At 46.5% G+C, this 15,225-nt stretch overlaps 1 protein-coding gene across 2 annotated transcripts in view; it reads right to left on the bottom strand.

Moving 5' to 3' along the window:
* The window catches only part of RORA (RAR related orphan receptor A), a 714,961-nt gene extending 700,050 nt beyond the window's left edge, over positions 1-14,911 (bottom strand). Inside the window, exon 1 of one of the 2 annotated variants that reach the window (XM_080669992.1) lies at positions 14,537-14,911. In XM_080669992.1, coding sequence (XP_080526118.1) covers positions 14,537-14,702 — 166 coding nt within the window. In that variant the 5' untranslated portion in view covers positions 14,703-14,911. The remainder of the gene's footprint in view (positions 1-14,536) is intronic. The other variant, XM_080669991.1, reaches the window with a different exon arrangement.
* Positions 14,912-15,225: the final 314 nt, after the last annotated feature.

Below are 15,225 nucleotides of genomic sequence, written 5' to 3'. Positions count from 1 at the left end.
AGAAATATCAATTACTAGAAGTTCTCAGACATGGTAATGAGGATGAAAAGGTTGAAACAAATACACAAAAGCCTTGTTTTTCAACCTTAGCCTTGATGTTATTTTTGCCTTAGCCTGTCATAACTGATAGCTGTCCCCTGCAGACTCACCAAACTATTAAAAGGCACCACAAGGCAAGCATTTTTATGGCACAGCATTATATCTTCTCCTTGATCTACCTGACTGGCAGAATATGCCTATGTACCTATGTGTATATGTATAACTACATGTATGTGTGTATGTATAAGCATATGTGTATACACATTTATATTTAAAGATATACAAATTCACTTTTTCATGGAACAAAGGCTTATTTTCATTGACTGACTATTCAGTATTACAAGAGTGGGGCTTCTCAGCAAGAGTCTGTTTCTTAAAGACCAGCCACTCTAAGTCTGTGTGTGTGCGTGTGTGCGTGTGTGTGTGTATCACCCACACTATCACAATACAAATTAGACAAAATAGATGCTTAATGGTGTAATTCACTTTACAATGGCACTATTATTACAGCGTTACTCTATTTTCATTACTACTGCATATTAGAATCAGCTTCCAACATGTTTGAGTGCAGAAATAAAACAACCCAATCACAGTGCCAATTAGTTCTATAAAAGTCATGTAGTATATCAAAACTAAAGCATTTCCCAGCAGCCCACAAAGACAGTATTCAACTCTTGGTTCACTTCTTCTAGCTTGCTATGCTTCCACCCCTACTATATTTTGACCTATCCTAGGCTAATTATAAGCTAAAATCAATAAAAGACCCTTAGCAAGTTCTCTAAGAAAGGATATTATAATCCATCAGCACACCCTTACCTTGTGCTAGCATTATTTTCCTGGGTTTACCCAATACCATTGTGTACCAATAACTACTGTTTCTCATGCTGCTCTCTCATCAGCTCAGATTCTGTAACAGCAGAGCAATTTCAAGCAGGTTGTGAGATTCTGAGAGTATTACTTGCAAAGTGCATGTAAATTATTAGATTACATTACAAGTGAAAGGCTCAGCAGTGGGTCACCATAGTGGAGCATTAATGTAGAACAAGTTGAATGGAACCCTTGCAGACAAGCTTCTTCAACATAATTTTTTTTGGCAGCAAGGAGAAAGTGAGTACAAGGGTAGGGAGGGCAAGGAACGATGGGCTGCTGCAAAATGAGGTATGAGAGAACATAGGAGCACGGTGGAGGGAGCTCCCCCGGCCGCAGCGGCTAAAGGGGGCAGCCAGTGGGTACCACAGGAATAGTGGGGTCAGGATGGAAGGTGGCAGCCAGACATGGGCTCTCCTCTATCTCAGCTCAAGGGCTGGGGTGTAACCTCAGGGAAGTCAACAAGTGGCTGATGGGTTTGAACTCAAGCGATCTGTCCTCACTTGGCAGGATCCATCCCGTGGCAGCTGAGCTGAGGGACTACAGCAGGATGCAGTCCAGGAAAGGAAACTGGTGATAAAAGGAAAGGATTTAGGACTCTGAAGTGCTTGAACTCCTGCTTATTTCACAGAGCAACCAGTAGAAACCAAAGAAGAATGCTCCACGCAAAGAGAGCTGAAGACCTGAGGATATGCTCCATCAACACCACATGTTTTATCACCACCACCACGTGCTCCATCCATCACCACTACCACGTGCTCCATCCATCACCACCACCATGTGCTCCATCCATCACCACCATGTGCTCCATCACCACCACCACGTGCTCCATCCATCACCACTATGTGCTCCATCACCACCACCACGTGCTCCATCCATCATCACCACCACGTGTTCCATCATCACCACCATGTGCTCCATCACCACCACCACGTGCTCCATCCATCACCACCACCACGTGCTCCATCCATCACCACCACCACGTGCTCCATCCATCATCACCACCACGTGCTCCATCTTCACCACCACCACGTGCTCCATCATCACCACCACGTGTTCCATCATCACCACCATGTACTCCATCACCACCACGACGTGCTCCATCATCACCACCACGTGCTCCATCATCAACACCGTCACTGGAGCCACACTTGATGTGTGCCAAGCATCCTGCCAGGGGCAGCAACATGCAGAATCCAGGGATTCTTTCATCCATCTTGGGAAAGTTAGCACCACCATCATCCCCAATTTCCAGGTGTTGAAAGAAATAGACTGAGTGGTTAATGAACTTACATACGGTCACACAGCTCACACAAAGCACACCTGGGCCTCTGGCCTAGGTCTGTCTCACTCATGGCAGGCTTGTAACAACCATGTATGCTGTCTCCCAACACATTCAGCTTTGGTCTGAGTGCTCAAGCCTGGAACAGGACTGAACCTGCCACTGAGAGGAGGCATGATGGATCCAAGGCAAACAGAAGGGGGATGAACAAGGGCAGACGGGGTCCAACTCAAGGCCCAGTTAGAAGAATAAGCAAGTAGAGGCTGTGCTTGCAGAGTTTGGAAGTACAGAGCTGAATCTACTGAGGAAGCAAACAGCCCTGCAGGGCAGTGTGGGAGAGATTATCTGCACAGCTAATGAGCACCTACTTTCTGCAAGGCACTGTGCAGGAGTAAGAGAGTAATTCCTGGTGCTGGTCTCCTGGGGGTGACTAGACTCCTACCCAGGAAAGAACACTGTAGACAGGGCAAAAGAACCTGGCAAAAGAAGAGGTTACATGTTGATTGAAAGAGCAAGGCCCACAGACTGACTACTGTAAAAGACAGGGTCATTGGAACTGCAGAAGGAAGAGGATGCATCCTATCTGGAGCTAAAATAATTGTAGGATTTAAATAAGCAAAGAGAAATTGGGACATAACAAACAAGGGAGCCTGGATAGGGGAGGGAAGGAAGAAAGAGTTAAGTCACACAGAAGGAATAGGGGTGAAAAAGGCCATGCCAAGATACACTTAGAAGATAACCATCAGACGTATCCCAGACAGTAGGCTACACTGAGAAACAATACTAGAATGTAAGATCCAGGAAGGCAGGGCTCTGACCTCTCCTGTTTGCTGCTTTATCCCCAGAGCCTAGCACAGTGCCTGGCACATAGAAGGTGCTGAACAAATATTTTTTGAATGAAAGAATGCCATCTCTTGCTTTTACACAGTGACATTAACTCTAAGCAAAGGGGTTCCCAGAATTTACTTTCTAAGCCAGTCTAGGCAGAATCATGCCTATATGTAATGTAGTGTATGAATGAGCCTGTGCTAAAAGTGGCATAGAGATAACGTATGATTACAAGTAAGTATTTACATTGTTTTCCCTGCCCCACCTCCTCCCTGAAATCATAATGTGGAACACCTAGGGTTCAACATCAGCTGTTGTGGAAACCCTCCCTCACCCCCCGCTCCCACCACAGGGCCATGACCCGCAGAAAGGTGGCTTCTACCTCATGCCCATGACAGGGTTTTTCCAGCTGCAGGAGCAGCCCCAAAACAGATCATAAAACATAAGCTTGGTGGCTGTGACTTATATTTTGTCTTTAAATAATGCAGCAAAAATTATAGTGTATCACAAGTAAAGCTTAAATATTTTCTATGAAAACTATTTCAAGTGTGTGTGTGTGTGTGTGTGTGTGTGCGTGCGCGCGCGCGCGCGCGCGCGCAATGGCTCACAATGCAATATGTTTCCTTATTGTAGGTCACAGTATAAACACCCAAAGACAATGCCCTAGAGGGGCAAGAAATTCCAATTTGGGGGCACTTCTTTTCACATTCCAGCTGAATGACACTGTCTCCCTGGCTGAGTGTGATCGTCAGAGGTAATACTCTTCAGGCCAGTAAGCTTGGTCCATCCTAAAACGTCGAAAAATTCTGCGCAAAATGATAACTTCAAAATCAGTTCCTTCGAGGTATCCCGTTTCAAAGCACACAAACAATGTTATTTTGAAATAAAAATTTATTTTTTTCTAGTTACAAAAATAATACATGCATACTGCAGGAAACAATGTAATACAGAAGAGCACAAAGAAAAAGAAACTTATAGATGATCCCATCATCCAGAGACAACCACTTTATAACTTTATCATTTAGGTATATGTGGGTCCATATGTTAGTATGTGTGTGTGTGTCTACATGCACACATATACACATATAAGTACATCTACACATACACACGCATATACACATACACACACTATAGTTTTCACAAGGAGGATACCATTCTGTGCACAACGCTATGGGAGCTGTGACTTTTCACTAAGCAATAGATAATAAACTGTTCCCCCTGTTCAGAAATATTTTTCTAGTACAATAGGATTTTCACTGGCTATGTAGTATTCCATATGCAGACTTGCTCTTGACATCCCATAAAAGGCACAGCCTTAAACTGGCTGCCTTGCAGGACTGCTGCTGAGATACATCCTCCCCAACCGCCCTCCTCCCTCCCCCCTCCCAGCTGCGTCTAGCTCCCACAAGCACTGAATACAAGATGCTCAGCTCCACATCCTGTCCTTTACTCTCCACTAAGCCAGACCATGAGGCGCAGGCACTATTTTTATGCTTTAGAATGGCTTTACTGACACAGCCACAAGCTCACTGGCTAATTTTTAATTAAAAATAAAAATGACCAGCGGGATTTTAAAAACTAACAATTACTGACAATGTTCCACTATTGATGAACAGCCAAAACACCTTGTGCTTACTTTCATACATATCCACTACCTAATGCAGGATTAACTCATATTCGTCTTAGTATCCTTGGGGGGTTTTCCTGGGAGACAGGAACTTGATGTTGTAGCTTATTGGAACTTCCGAGCATCTTGGCACAGCACAAAAGTGGAAGGAACTAATTATTAGGTAAGGAAGCAGAAGACTAGTGTTGCAGGCACAGCCTCGCTGCATACTAGGAACGGGGGGCTCACACAATTAGATCTCTGGTTTAAACAAGAGGCTAGGCCAGATGATTCATAGACCCCTTCTGGCTCTGATAGGCTTTATTCTAATGAAACATGAGAAGTGGCAGCACCATATTTCTGTATCTATCTCTGTCTATTATCTATTATCATATAGATAGAGCAAGCACTACAAATCTAACTTACACCCCCAAGCTCAAGATTAGAAATTTCAAGAGCCCTTTCAGAGTAGCATCAGCTTCCTCCCTGATTCACCTGTGGGGCCTCAAGGAAGTTGCAGAACCTCCCTGATGTTCAACCTTCATCCTTTACACAGTGAAGGTTTACATCTTCTGGGCTGACAGCCCGGTCTATAGAAACTGTCCACTCTCTGCATAACTGTGTTCATCAGAAGTGGTTCGTGAGCGCCAGAAATGGTAACACACACCTCTGGCAATTTCTCACTTGTCATCATCCGTCAACTAACATGGTCACCAAAAGAAGAATCATTTTTTTATTATCAGAGTATTTCATTTGCCTCTGCTTTCCCAACGCTTCATTACCTGGACAATTGAGAGTTATGAGCAGTTCACCCTCCCTGTTGCCCTGTCCTTTCAGACATCATGTCCTCATCACACAAATGTTCCTAGGACTACATGCTATATGGTTACTGTGGCCTTCTTACCATGCGCTGGGTTTATAACTGTACAGTGAAAACGAAAAGCAAGGCAGTTTATTGAAGAGTTTTTAGACTTGCTAAATATATCTTGTGTCTTCTGTGATCTGTATGTTGAAAATCCATTAACTTCTATACAGTGGCTCCTTCCCCATGACTGGCATCGATCGTATGGGATGATGGAAGCCTCTTTGCTTCTGGAGGGCAGACTCACATCTGACTGTCTTTTCTCTGTCTTTGTCCATTTCTTCAGGTTTCTTTAAAACTATTTGGAAGAGTCAATAAACATGCTGATTTCTTTCACACACTAGGAAGCAGATCACCGTGCCCTTCAGATCTCTGGTTCTGTTTTCCCAAGTATTCCCTTACCTGCCTTTGTCAATTGGCATTCTCGACAAGTTCATCATAACTTCTCAAAGTGCCAACTTTCCCTCTTTCCATTGCCCTTGTTAAAGATAATTTAAAATTAGAAAGGCACATTCCCAGCCATTTCAGAGTCAATTTTAATTTCATTTTCTTTTTGCATAGAAGGCTCTTCCCTCTAAAGATCCCCTTCCTTCATTCACAGCGCCCCCCTCCCCAGCCCCAGACAGGCATTCTTAATTTCTGTATGCACTGCTCCATTCCCCTATTTCACCATGCTTATCTTTTCCCCAAAATACTTCACCCAGCGAAACACACTTTAGCTTGTGGTTCTCCTTCCTTCACTCCACTTCTGAGAGAAAAGTCTGTGTCTGGAGATTGTAAAGTCACCTTCAGGAAAGAGGCATACAGTGGCTGTCAATTAATCAGGGTAAGACAGAAAAAATTACATTGTGTGCAGCTTTGCTTCTCAGTACATGCAGTTATACTTTGGGGATCAAAAGGATTTCTCCCAACACAACCTAAAATTCACATTTATGCCTTTTGTTTAGTTATAACTAATTCTCTACCTAGCAGTACAGTTAATGTTCTGGATTATTTAAAACAGTGATTACCATAGCTCATTATAAATTTAAGTGTCGGTCCCTCATTTATCTCCCCGCCCCCCCCCCCCAATTCTGTTTCCCCTCTATTCTTCATAACCTGCCTATTTATCCTTGGTGGCATTCTCTGCTTATAAAATAAGTCAAATGATTTCAGATCCTGTAGTTTTTATTCCCACATCTAGTTTGACATAGATTTTAAGCCAGTTTATTTTCTCCCATTAAGCACATATCCAAATGTCACCATTCTTATCACGTATACAATTCCATCAAGTTTCGGAGTGTCGTTTATACACAATTTTATTTCTTCTTACTCCTTCCACACACGCCTACCACTTAACGTACAGCAACTTCGCTGCATTCATATTTCATAAACTTCATCGGTATTCAGCCAAATTCTCCCCCTAAGTAAGCCAGGTATTTTTAACAGCGTGCTGCCTCTTTCACAGGCTTGAGGGTCCCAGACTAAGTGGCACCTTTCCTTGTACCCCAAAGAGTTTCATCTATTATGGTCTGGACCTAGGAACTTCCTAATAATTTCAAAAAAACTTTCATATAGTTCATAAGCAAACCTCAAATGCCCAATCCCACTATTAGAGGTGATGTAAGGCTGACTGTGCGTCAGAGAACACAGCACCAGGACAGCCACTACCCAGGACGGCCTGGAGTCCTTCAGTCCTTTCCAGGATGTGGGACACCTGCACTCTCAGCTGTCAGGGGACACTGCAAAGGGCTCCCCAGCTGGCCGCCAGGGCCTCGGCTCTGTGGACAAGATAATCACCAGGAAACCACAGCGCCACGCATTGTCAATGTGCCACAGCACATAATGTGATAAGACAATTTGTAATAATGACGTGTCAGTTAAGGCCATAAACATCTGTTGGGGGGTGGAAAAACTCCTCCATCAGCACAAGGGAATTGTTACCTATAATTCCTGTTAACATTAGCATGTAAAAACCAGAGCACCAAGTGAGCCTGCCTAACCCCGTGGTCGGCAAACTGCGGCTCACGAGCCACATGCGGCTCTTTGGCCCGTTGAGTGTGGCTCTTCCACAAAATACCACGGCCTGGGCGAGTCTATTTTGAAGAAGTGGCGTTAGAAGAAGTTTGAGTTTAAAAAATTTGGCTCTCAAAAGAAATTTCAATCGTTGTACTGTTGATATTTGGCTCTGTTGACTAATGAGTTTGCCCACCACTGGCCTAACCCATGACTCTGGCACGCGTATTCTTCATCATGCCCTGCTCCCTGCTTCTAAGGATGTCTTTAGAAAATCTCCTGGGTGCTTTTACTACAAAAGCAAAAAGTAAATAAATAATTGGGATGTCACAAAAGCACAGCAAGACTCCCCCCACAAGCTGAATGCCCAACACTATGACATCCAAGTATCAAAAGGTAACTGCAGACTAGCATTAAGTTGGGTCCCAGACTAAGTGACACCCTTCCTTGTACCCCAAGGAGTTTCATCTATTACTAATGGCCCGGTGCACAAAATTCGTGCATGGGGGGTTCCCTCAGCCCAGCCTGCACCCTCTCCAATTGGGGACCCCTGGGGGGATGTTCAACTGCTGGTTTAGGCCCGATCCCGCACAGGGATCGGGCCTAAACCAGCAGTCAGACATCCCTCTCGCAATCTGAGACCACTGGCTCCTAACCACTCACCTGCTTACCTGCCTGATTGTCCCTAACCTCTCTGCCTGCCTGCCTGCCTGATCACCCCTAACTGCCTCTACCTGCCTGCCTGATAGCTCCGAAATGCCCTCCCCTACTGGCCTAATCCCCCTAACTGCTCTCCCCTGCCAGCCTGATTGCCCCTAACCACCTCTGCCTCAGCCCCGTCACCATGGCTTTATCGGGAAGGATGTCTGGAAAGTCTCCGGAAGGTTTCCCGGTCTAATTAGCATATTACTCTTTTATTACTATAGATGGTCTGGACTTAGGAACTTCCTCATGAAGTTCGAGTGGGATGGCCCTGGGAAAGCCCGCCTCTGCTGGTATGGTCCCAGGGATGCTTTCCCTACTGGTGCAGGGAACTAAGGCCTCAGCTTGGAAAAAGAGTTCCTTTGGGGGGAATCTAAGTGCTCTTTATTGATATTCTTGAAAGTCTTCCTTCTAACCCTGGAGTTTCCTATCTTTCCAGATTTATGAACTCTTTACCAAAGACACGCCTTGAACATATCTGAGCAAGAGGCAAAATTAGTTGGCATTTCTATCTACTATCATATAGCGGAGTAGTTACAAAATGCTACTATGCTACAAGTGCATAACTTATTTGTGACTACAATAGCCTCCCTGAATATCTGAGAATGATTTTACATCCTCTACAACTCTAGAGAAAAAATCATGGCTCCAGACTTGGGTTGAAATTTTCCCATAAAATAAAAACCTCAATTAATCAGAACCAAATAATTGAACTGAATTTCTATTTTGCTTCTTGCAACCTGGAGAATAAGAGAGACAAATAACAAAACATGCTGCTATCAAAGATTAAAAAAAAATACAATTTCCAATATGGAGTCAGGACAGATATAGTCCAATCTCACATTTCATCCCTACTTACAGTTTCTATAACGTACAATGAAAATTCATCCTCTGAACAGTGGCCCTGTGGCACCGTAATATCCTCAAACCTCAAAGAAAAATTCAGTTACATCCTCAATGTTCTTTTTTAGGGTAGAAAATGGGATCTGCATATTTAAAAACTATATTCAATAAGAAAAAGACCAAAACATTTCTGGTTAATATGTTTGTAAAAAAAAAAAAAAAAAAACCATCAGTAATATCTTGGTGCCCATATATTAATCAACACTCAAACACTGATTATCTGAGGACTTTTTTTGAGGCATGAATTCAAAATGATTGAATTTTATTTTTCTTAACATAAAGCTTAATAAGATGGGTGAAAAATTTAACAGCTCATTTCCAAACTAACACTTCCCATCGTGTAGAAGAAAAAAAATTTTTTTAAATGACAGATAGATAGATAGATAGATAGATGATAGATAGATAGATAGATAGAGATCGATCCTAGATTCCTAGCCAGGAAGACAGTCTTCATATTCACAAGGGCATTCCAGATTCTAGGTTAGGGGCTAGACACAAGGCCTTCGCAGCAGCCCCCTCTTGCTCTGGAAAACTCATCACTAATCTGGAGTGAACAGGTCAGGGATCTCCTTGAGGCAGTGCATGATGTCTACCTCACGGTCCCTTCACGTTGGCTCGTAGAAGACAAAGAGGGTAAAGAGGGTGAGCCACAGGAAATGTCATATGAGGAGAGCTGCATTTTCTATAAAAAAGTTTTGGCATTTCGGGCAGTCACATTACGACTCTCCCCAGACACCTGAAATATAGTTACGCATTTTGCTTCTCCAGACACCAAAGTACATATTTAGGCTAAGAAGCACAGCTCATCAAGTAGACTTGGAGGGTGGAGGGGACAGAAAGAGTACACTCAGGAAAAGCGCGGATGCTGTAGAAAACATACCACAGAATTCCCCGTGACACCCAACTCGGTCTGTCCTCCCGACATCACACCACACCTCCCTAAAGGCAAAAATTGGAGAACTGTCTCCCCAAAATGGAAGACAAGCGTGCATCTTAACTCAGAAGTGACAAGTGTGTGGCTCAAGGAGGCCCATGGGCTTGTCTCAGGTTGTTCCAAAGGTCAGCTCTGGTAGGCTTGCTTCCCAAAGGGATGCAGTTGACACCAAAACCCCTCAGAATATTTTCAACCAGAGACACAACTATTGCTGTGAAAATTCTGGGACCTCCCTGCATCTCACTTAGGAGTCTAGTAGGGAACCGGCACCTCTGCTGCCTGGAAAACTCGAGCTTATGGGTCCAATGGTTAGGGGTTTCCACACAGGCTCCATATTTCAGTACCAGAAATAGAGACATTTTCTAAAGCCAAGGGCTCCTCATCATGCCAGGAGGCTTTGGGAAATTCCAGCAGGTGACTAACATAAAAAGAGTCTGCTATAAATGTTTATAGCCGCTGCGGATTTGACTTCTGGATTAATAATTCAATTATTTTTAAGAAAGGGGGAAGCAACAGAAAAGGCTATCATAAATATCATCAAATGCATTTTCTAAAATTATTCGATTACATTTTTAGAGGGTGTAATTATAACTGTTTTTATGAGCAATTTACTGGAAAATTAAAGTCTCTTGGTTTAAAAAATAATTATTCCATCCCTCTGGCAAAGGATTTTATCCCAGCCAGCATCTCTTTTAAACTATGCGGCATCATTTGTCCACTGTGGAGAGCTGGGTCCATGTAAGTTGACCTGAGAATCAATCTCTAGAGAGGGGTCTCAATTGCCAGGCAAGAGCACCTACCAGAAAGTGAATCAGCTAAGGCTGAAGGGGTGAGTGGAGGCAAAACACTTTCAAAGTCAAAGACTTGTGTGGTTCTAGAATTCCTCAGGGCTACAGGCCTTGTTAACTGATTTTAAATCAATTTAAACTGAGCTTCCAGGGGATTCGATCTCAACCCAACTGAGCTTTTCAGTGTTAATCCCATCTTTTGGTTTCGATCTGTCCCTTAGGTTGGCCTGCCCTAAAAGCATCCAACCTTCAGCACTAGTGTTCCAAACCAACTGTGTGGCACCCACCCGCTGTGAGGATAACTCCAGTGAAGTAAAATATGTAAGCTTCTGGCATGCATATAATAAGGAGATTCTGGAAAAGGGTTTTTAACAACAGTTATGTCACAATGCTCATGGCTCCCTGAAGTCCCTGAAAGCCTTGTTAAATTAAAGATTCGCTGTGGTTTTTTCAGCTTCATTCTTACTTCCCATGTTGCTTCTTGCAGTTCTTTTTTCCCTTTCATTTTGTAAAGATGGGACTACATGACACCAGCCAACATTAATACCACCTAGAAAACAGGGCAGTTTTCATGAAAACTGCTAACATTCCCTGCCCAGTTTTTAGGGAAGAGAGAGGTGGAACTTCAGATTATAAAGTCACACATAGGATTTTGGAAGCTCAGGTACATACCATACACAGCCAATTCACACTTGGATTCCCAGGAGTTTGGAATTTAGCAGCTACCTAGGTAATGTCTCATGAGGTCACCTCAATGTCATGAGAATCCAGACCACAATCTATGTGGCCTTCAAACACTGCTGGCTGGATGCTAACCCTGCAACCTCTCAGGAAGGCATCTCCCAAATCGGAAAGCTTCCCACTTCACCCAATGCCAAGAACTCCACTCAACCATCCTTGAGGTTGAAAATGCTAATTATAAGGTGGTGATGTTTGCTTTTCCTCTGAGTTGTGTGCCTTTATGTTTTAAGTACTATAAAGGCATAATCACCTAGTGTGTAGGTTAATTTCTTTCCGATATTGTAATTTATGCGACATTAATACTGGATGCCAGCTCCAATTTTCTTGCTGCTTACACTCTGGGAGCCGACTTGCATATTCTGCCAACTCCATTACATCATCTGAAAACCCAAACATTTCCCGTTTTTAAATCACTCTCAACTACCAGGCACACTTACACATTCACTCTTTTTTCGCCCTAGCTCACACACAAAGATCGGTACCCCTGAGGAGCAGATGCTACATCTGAGGTTAGAGTCTGCAAATGCACATAATTTCTGGAAGCTATTACTACTGCTGTGTTAGCTAAAGGATGTCTCCATCTCTGACCTTCCTTTTTCCATTCAGACTGTTATATAACCTAGTGCCTGCGTGCAGGATGTGAGTTGAGTGTTTGGGCCTTACCCCTCTCCCTCCCCTCATGAAATCTCCTGAGGAATGGACAAGGGTTTGCTTCACAGAAGAGTAGGGACAAGGGACAAGGGTCAGCGGGTCAGCAGGTCAGCAGGTCAGCTGCACCTCTTCCTTGTCCCTCTCCCCTTTTTGCTGAGCCTAGGGGGCTGGTGGTACTGAATGCCCCAGCGTTATATAATTTGCTTGAACAGCAAGTTACGGATTTGCTAGTTGGTTCTGCAGCCTGCCACCCTGATCTCTTTGCAAGAACACCTTCTGGCAAGAATGACACCTGAAGATGCTAATAACAAACTTGGGGGGAGGTATGGGGGAGGGGGGTTAAGACAGAGGGGAGTGGCAGCTCAAACCATAAATTAGTGTGGCCCCCTAAATAATATAGCTCCCCTTCCAAAAAAAAAAAAAAAAAGAAAAGAAAGAAAGCCTCAGAAACACATGAAGGGGATTTTCTCCAGTGTTTCTGATTAACCCTGTTACATAACCCGCTCGCATTCCAAATCCACCGTCTCAGGGTCTAAATATACTCTTTGCAGCCAAAAGCTTGCCACACACAAACTCACCGAGCTGGCCTTAGGTCCAGGCCCCCAGCCTTGATCCCTCTCCCTTCACTCGAGGCCTTCGCTGCGCCCACCCCTCCCGCTCGAACCCTGGTTTGCGCCCACCCTCCCGCTCAAACCGCGGTTCGGTGCATTCACTCTTCGGAAATCGCCTTTAATTAAATGTTTTTCGCGTGTGTCATCCTGATGGCTTTTACTGTACTCGAATTCCGTGAATGGAAAAGCGCCCGGACAGGGGGTGTGGCCAAGGTTGGGGAGGGGGGGGGACAGATACTGTAAAACAGCCAGCACATGATCAGCCATATTCCTACCTCCAACTATAACACCGAGAGTAAGGGAGCGGCTCCCAGGGCCCCCACTCGCCTCTTCCCAGCCCTCCCCAAAGGCCGCTGGAAGCCAAGTGGCAAGAGGAGAGGGCGCGCAGGGCCGTGCTCAGGCCGGGACTGGAGATCCTCTCCCCCCGGCCCTAGGCTGCTCGCGCGAGCCTGCTTCCTCTGGAGTGACAGGCGTGATTTATACATTATTTACAACAGTAATTAAAGCAATAGCTTCCTCCGGTTCTTTGCAAACTCCAGGCGCATTCAAATAAATAATTCTTCCAACCCCAAGAAAAACCCCACATCATGTCCCGACACCTTTAAGAGGGAGAGAGTGAGCTTTCCCGAGCACTCCACAATAAGTAGGAAAAAGCAAGGAGGGGACAATGGAGCCCCCCACACCACCTACACCCACACCCTCCAAATGAAGTGTAAAAATCGCCCGGGGAGGGGCGGGGGGAACATCGCTCGCACTATCCAACCAGCATTCAACTTGCACGGACCATTCCCAGCTTCTTGCAGAAACGCTTGGAATTTCACCGAGGGAAGGATTCCCAGGGCAGAAATAAGTTTGGGTGCCTTTCGAGCTTTCTTTTACTGCTTGTTTGCCTTTGCAGACGCTCACTCCGAATGCGCGTGGAGCTCCCCACAGGACCGCCGCCCTCCGCGCGCTGGCGCGCACACGCCCCCCGCCAGCCCTGGCGCCGGGCTTCGAACCCCCAGTCTGCAAACTTGCGCATCTCCCTTCGCTGCGCCCGCCAGACAACTTGGCGAGCACCTCTCGCGCCCGCAGCCTGCTCCCTCCAGCCCTTCTGCCAAATTCCTAGCCCACCGCCTTGCTCCAGAGAAGGTGCTCACGTCGCCCCCAGATCCGGGACGCCCCCTCTCCACCCAGGGGTTTCCCTGGTCGCTCATTCCACCCGTCCTCCCTCAGCTCTATGGGGGGGGGGGGTCAAAAACCCAGCCCGCCTCGGGCAGCCTGGGCCCAAACTGTCAAGAGGAGAAAAGGTAAAAGGGGAGGAAGGTAGCCATAAACAGATTTTCTTTTTCCTTCTTAAAAGGACACTGCCGCTTTAAAAGTTTCTTTCCCGGGCCCCCACTCTCCGGTTCTCCGTATTTTGGGGGAGCGTATTTAATTTCGGCAGCGCGGCTTTCCTCCTCTGTTTGCAGAAAAATCAAAGCCAGGGGGTGAGCCCGCCGGCTGTCAAGCCTCCTGCCGCCTTCCCCGCCCCCCTCTCCTCCCGCAAACCGAGAATGGGTTGCAAAAGTTTGCAACATTTCTGGGGGGCCCAGGGGGGAGGGGAGAGGGGTGCTCAGGGCTCGGGGCGCCGCTGCAGGCTCGCGCGCAGCTCCGGACCCCGCGCCCCGGGCGCCCGCTCCGGGACGCCCCCCGCTCCGCGCCCCGGCTCCCGCCGCCCCCTCCTCACCCCTCTCGCAGCCTCCTACCTCTGCTGGTGCTGGAATAGCTCTGTCTGCGCACCGGGGCGGGCGGCTCGCTCTTGCGGGCGGAATCCTGGTTCAGCGGGGTCTCCCTGGAGCCGGCGGCCGCGTCCGCGCCGCTGCTGCCCGGCTCGCTGGCGGCGGGGTCGGGGGCTGCTGGAGCTGACTCCATGTTTTTTCCCAATGTAGAGATCGCTGGAGATGGCGAGCTCCGAGACTCCCTCTATCTTCTGTTTTCAGAGCAACTCTATGGTACCAAAAAAAAAAAAAAAAAAAGGAGAAGGAGACCGGGGAGAGCTGGAGGGAGAGAGCTAGCAGCGGCGGGCGGGCGAGGGAGAGCGCGAGGGAGCGCGCTGAGTGTGTCTGGGTGGACGTGTGTGTGCGCCCGAGAGGGGACGGGAGGCGGGTCTAGCCACAGGCAGCGCTAGCGAGAGCTTCTCCAGCCGGCCCCCACACCCACATTCCCCACCCTCCAGACCCCAGACCAGGAGCCACGGACTGGCTGCCAATTTTGGGAGGTGGGGGAGGAGGAGAGGAGAGCCTCTCGTGCCCCAGTCCTCCACTCTCCCCAGTCCAGGGACAGAAATTTAGACCGGCGAGATGATTCTGTGCCTACTTCTGAGACTCTCTCGGGAACTGAGCTTATCCCCATCCGCATCAGCCCGGGAAGAGACAGATCTTATTATCCACATTGG

Source organism: Plecotus auritus (assembly GCF_963455305.1).
Source record: "Plecotus auritus genome assembly, chromosome: 1".
Taxonomy (NCBI): Eukaryota; Metazoa; Chordata; class Mammalia; order Chiroptera; family Vespertilionidae; genus Plecotus; species Plecotus auritus.
The sequence above is the reverse complement of the archived record's forward strand: the minus strand, read 5'-3'. Positions and strand labels throughout refer to the sequence as shown.